We start from the raw sequence: 6000 nt of genomic DNA on the forward strand, positions 1-6000 counted from the left end.
GGTGTAACATCATTGGTGGAACAATTGACTATGGATGGGGGTATCATTAAGTTTGACCACACCTGAAACATTATTGGTGAAACAATTGACCATATAAGTGGGGGTATCATTAAGTTTGACCACGGGCAGAGCCAAAGAAGGACCGACCAAACGTCGGTGTTAGAACCAGCAAGCCCAACACGTATGCTCTCAGGAGACTCCATCACAGAACATCATGTCTTTCCTTGCTCACGCACCAAACTTCACATCCGTGCATAAAAGAACCAAAACCAAACAGACGTCTGTGTTAGAACCAGCAAACCCAACACATATACTCTATAAGAGACTTCACTACAGAGCATCATTTCTCTCCTTGCTCACGCACCCAACCTTTGCATCCGACCGTAACACCACGAGAAAGACACCACCACCGCAGCCGCCGCCGCTGCGCGCACGCCATACCATACCTGTCCTGTAGCCGGCGTTGTTCAGGTACGTCGCAAAGGTGCGCGTCTCGTGCGTCTGCTGCCACTCCGTCGACGAGCAGTTGTCGTTGTTCGTGTAGACGTTATGGTTGTGCGTGTAGAGACCGGTGAGCAGAGAACTGCGCGACGGACAGCACATTGGCGTGCTCACGAAAGAGTTGGTGAACGTGGCGCCCTCCTTGGCGAGGTGGCGAAGCGTCTTCGGCATGTACTTCATCGAGCCTGGGTGGGGTGCGGGAGACGGGGTGGGGTTAAAGTGATTACGTCACCGTAAATAGTAAAAATAAAAAAAACATTTCCACTTTTTCCCAAAATACAAGTAATTCTGTTCACTTTTTATGGTTAAATTGCCGCATTATACTTCCTATTTTACTATGTTTGATGTGAACATACACTCGTGACTCATACATAGCCCATAGCAAGCATCAGGAACATCAATCAGATGACTTCAACAATTAAGGCATCAGGAACATAATATCAAATCGTCCAGGTTTTTTGGATTTTTAACTAGTTGAGAAACAATCTTTTCAGGTAAGAATTTGACGATACGTTTAGTCCCATTAGTTCTTACTTTTAATGTAAAAAAATGGCAACAAAAATTTTACAAATTTTACCATAGAAAATTTGTGACGTAGTCAATGTTCGTGACGAAGCATTAATGCAAGGCTCGATTCGTGAGGTGCGTAATGTCACGCATGCGTGTGCTCATCGACGAATCGAACAATCATGACAAAATTCACCCCAAGATTGCCGTGCCAGGATATATATTATATCAGGAGTAAACATTAAGCACGCACTACTGAGGTATAATAGCACGTATCATTTACTCCTGATTGTATATATATATATATTCATATATATCACGATTCTACTATTATAATTTGATAAGACGTTTTCGTAGAGCAAAATCTAACAGACATCTATGTTGTGTTCGCTATGCACTCCACAACTAAGCGTATTCACGTCAATCCTCACGGCTGGCCATAGGCTATAAACACTGCCATACTACTACGACATCAACCAACGCTTGTACGAGCGTGGGTGGAACACTTCAGACTGCCAGGCACGCGCGTGTGTGTTGGGTCGGGTAGTGGTGGTGGTGGTGGTGGTGGTGGTGGTGTTGGTGGGGTGTGTGTTTGGTGGGATGTGTGTTATGTGGGGTGGTGGTGGTGGGGTGAGGTGTGTGTGTGTGTGTGTGTGTGTGTTAGGTGGGGGTGGGGTGAGGTTTATACCTAGCTGGTAGTCCTGGTCGTCGGTGAGCACTAGCACGATGTTTGGTTTGTTGCTGGGTTTCCTGCGACCGTAGTAGGCACCCAGTCCCTGCTGCGAACGTCCGCTCACACCTGCAACGAGAAAACACGCCAACGGTGGCAGAGGGAGGAACGTTTTCGTTAAATCTCAAGTATCATTGCCTCTCCTTTACACGCAACTTTTAACTATGCTTTAGCGACGATCGCGGTGTACACTTGGAAAACTTAAGTAGCGACTTAAATAGTATTGTTTCAGAGGTTTATTACATTTAATGATTAGCATAAATTTATTCATGATATTTATATATATATATATATATATATATATACATATATATAAATATATATATTACTTATAAAAGTTTAGGCCCCCATAGAATTACAATGACATGTCTAGTCCTGCTTGACACGTCTGCGAAATACTATGAAATACTATCTGATACTATGGATGTGTAATATTGAAGAGTCACAAGGAGTCAAACATGGCACAAAGCTAAGCACTACCACAGCAAATGGCCTAGCTGTACCTGATATAGATGCTGCACACATCACGAATGCGATGATAAGCGAAGGATGCATCTTGTCTGAAGCCAGCATCATGTCTTCAATCACTCACAGTTTATTTTACGTGGCGGAGCCTGCAAAAAACCAATGATTTTCAGACCCATCTACGCTGTCGGTACGTAGCGTGCAAAATGTAATTCACACATACATGTGCGTGTGTAAACAGCAAAAGTAAATAAGTTGTAAAAGTGACCCAGATATTATAACAGTATAAAATAGAATATGACATGTTCCATTGCTACTTTATATACTATAACGGTATAAATTCTTGGTAATTTTCAAGTTGGCATAATAAGTAGCCTATCTGCTAAATAGCTAAGACCACATTTCACTACATGGGAAATAAATGTTATGTGAGTTGGATGTATTTGAGAGATCCAATTGGCAGCGGGTAATTATAGCAGATGACTCACTGTATTTTCAATGTCACTTTTCTTCAGGGAGTAGTGAACCAGCTATAAGAAGGGTCGATGTCAGAAAGAACAAAGACAAAACATCTCGGAACAAAATGCCGTTACATTCCTACGCGATATCAAGTAGCTGTGTGTGGCCCGGGCAGGTTTTTTACGGACTGTAGCTAGGCTGTCAGCATATATATTATGTCTATTACAAAATCCTTAACGTTTTACGACAGAGGAAACAGCTTATAATTAATACAAGAAAGCAGCACAAAGATTGTGTCAACATTATGTAATCTATAATGCATCACGTCTGCGTAAGGTAAATTTATAGGTCGATCTCACGTTATCCATTTACAAACCCGCAGACGGCTTTTCCAGTGTCTAGGGTGAAAACTTTCTTCTTCTCTAGTAAATCGTAAAATTTAAATATTGCTATTGCACTCTGCAGTGTTAATCTATCGATTTCACTACTAAATATTTCCGGTTAAATCCGAAACACTTGCCCATTTTAAAATCTACCGTTCGCTGAGACACAAGACCTAAATCCTCTTTCTTTGTGGCTATTTCAACTTCCGATATTGACAAAATGCGTCTTTATTTTTTGAAGCATCGTTGACGTTGATCGCCATTTTATAAATGAACAGTGGGCCCCTAGTGCCCCTACAGTAGTATGTTTAGCAGGAACAACCGATTCGAGATTTCGATCTTTTGATCCTCTTTTACGGCCAGGCACACAGACCCGGTTCACGGGCACTGGGGCACTTATAATGAAAGTGTCAATGACACTGTAGCTCAGCACAAAAAAAGGACACAAATGAGTGTGTGAGTAAGAAGAAGTCAGTTTTAATTGAGCAACCATCGACGTACATTATAGAAACGATTGCCATCTGTATATCGCAATAATAATTTATAAACCAAAATGAATCACAATTTGCCTTCTTTATCTGCTCTTGACAACATGTATCTACTATCAAAGCCTTAATGTTTATGTACTCTCCATCGCCTACTATTTCCACGTAAATGCCGTTCAAATGCTCCTCTATCGGCAACAGACAATCTCACCGCACTGTGCACTAACCTACAGAAATATAGTTCTGTCTTTCGATTTTTCCTGATATTATACGATCGTTCTGTCTGAGACAGAAAGCTAGATCTTTCTGCACTAGACTTTGTGCCCAGCTACTGTTGAACCCGAAACCTCTTTGATTCGGGAGATACATCAACTAACACTAGCGGGGCAAGCGAAAAAACATTTTAGCGCTAAAACCCTCACGCACGAGCGAGAAAAAAAGCAAGAAATGCGCACACCAGTCATCATCGGGTATTTAACAGCTGATCATGAATCTTAACACTGCACAACAGGCGCGATGTCGGGCTTCTCAACATATCAATCAGACCCCAGACATGCACGCACATACGCTCCTACGCGCCACACACGCGCACGCGCGCACGTACGCACACGCACGCACGTACGTACGTACACCCACACACACGCGCACAAACACGCAAGTACGCACACGTACACACACACACCCACACACACGTACGAACGTAAGCACGGACCATCTCGCACACCCCCCAGGAGCACCGCTAGTCTTTTTCTTCTCAGCTTACTTAAATAGACGACACATCGTTAATACTAGCTCTCTGTTTACTCCGACTTAAAAAAAATACTTCCGAAAACAAAATTAAAGACCAATGCACGCCACATCAAGTCGCACCTAAGCTGGGCTACAGCCGATATATATTTACTCGGTAAATATTTCCGCGGACACTACTGCATGCCTGTGAGGAACGAACGACCACCGCTGCCCCCGTATTAGTAACGACGGCGTTTTTTCTGCGAAGCCCTTCGAAGCTTTGTATCACACTCGGAAAAAGAGCAAGGAGGATTTTCGAGCATTTTCGCATCGCCATCCGAGGAATGTTGAAAGCGAGCAACCGCAAGCCCCGGCAAGAGACCGATGATGATGATGATGAGGAGGAGGAGGAGGAGGAGGAGGAGGAGGAGGAGGAGGAGGAAGAGGAGGAGGAGGAGGAGGAGGAGGAGAAAGAGAACGAAAAGGATGCTGTTTTTGCAAGCTACGTTCCAGCGGCGGGTTTCTCTCGCCTGCCCGCACGGGCAGCGGTGAAGGAACCCTAGTGGCCACGGCCTGAAAGTAGTAGAACCCGGCGGGAGCAATTAAATACCTCCCTCGCCTCACCACAGGATAATAGTGCGTGCGGCATGTAGTTGCCATATATGAATGGATATTGATCAAATGTTCACACGCACGCACGCGCGCGCATACATACACACACGTACACGCACGCACGCACGCACACATACAAACACGTACACGCACGCACGCACGCGCGCGCACACATACACACACGTACACGCACGCACGCGCGCACGCACGCACATACACACACGTACACACCGGCGCGCGTATGCATCATTCCGTCAGTACCCAGCCGATGGCATGATTTGTATCTTAGCGATAGCGCTGCAACACTGATTCAGTATCGCGACACGTGATACAACTCACTTTTTATGCAATACATGCGTTTCACTACAAGATGCATGCAACGCGATTCGCACGTTAGTGGGTGTGTAGTAGCTCATATTCAGACGCAACTGTTTTTTACTAGTACAATATAAAAATGTATCGGTAATAAAACTGTAAAATCATGCAAATTTCGTAAACATTTTTTACTAATACCACCCACGTTCTATTTTCCTCGTCTATTTGAACATGGACCTTCCTTATATAAGGAAACCAACCAAATGAATTTTAACATAAGTCTTTCCTTACCAGCATACGTTCGTAATCGTAACAAGGGCATGATCACTTTAGCGCAATTCACACTATTAAAAGCGCTTGCTGTATTACAGTAGCATACCTTGGCATTAATTTCCCGTCAGTTCATTAGCACTTAATGCAGTGTGCAATAGTAGCCACATAGTGAATCATCTATCACTCCAGATAATCAGTATTATATATATATATATATTCGCACGTATTCTAACGTGTCACAAAGGCCCGTCACTCTCTCCCATATATTACACATATTAGCTGGAAATTGCAAAAACCTGCATCCTGTAAAACGGTTGCTGCACGAGACATTTCGAGGAAATTCCTACGCGATATCAAGTAGCTGTGTCTGGCCCGGGCAGGTTTTTTACTATATAAAAAAACTAAACAAAATAAATAAAAAAAATAATAAAAAAAAAAATATAAAAAAAAAAAAAAAAAAAAAGATAAAAAAAAAAAAATAATAAATAAAAAAAAAAATAAAAAAAAAAAAATAATTAAAAATAAAAAATAAAGTAAAATA

General features: G+C 42.7%; 1 protein-coding gene across 3 annotated transcripts in view; it reads right to left on the bottom strand.

The window, feature by feature from the left end:
* LOC106811501 (putative extracellular sulfatase Sulf-1 homolog) overlaps positions 1–6000 on the bottom strand; it is a 53174-nt gene that overhangs the window by 16299 nt on the left and 30875 nt on the right. For all 3 annotated transcript variants that reach the window (XM_014815148.1, XM_014815156.1, XM_014815166.1), the window contains exons 3-5: positions 2242–2352; positions 1697–1807; positions 447–686 (exon numbers count right to left, since the gene is read on the bottom strand). In XM_014815148.1, the coding sequence (XP_014670634.1) occupies positions 447–686; positions 1697–1807; positions 2242–2314 (424 nt within the window). In that variant the 5' untranslated portion in view covers positions 2315–2352. The remainder of the gene's footprint in view (positions 1–446; positions 687–1696; positions 1808–2241; positions 2353–6000) is intronic.

This window comes from Priapulus caudatus, unplaced genomic scaffold (assembly GCF_000485595.1).
Source record: "Priapulus caudatus unplaced genomic scaffold, Priapulus_caudatus-5.0.1 Scaffold19, whole genome shotgun sequence".
Taxonomy (NCBI): Eukaryota; Metazoa; Priapulida; class Priapulimorpha; order Priapulimorphida; family Priapulidae; genus Priapulus; species Priapulus caudatus.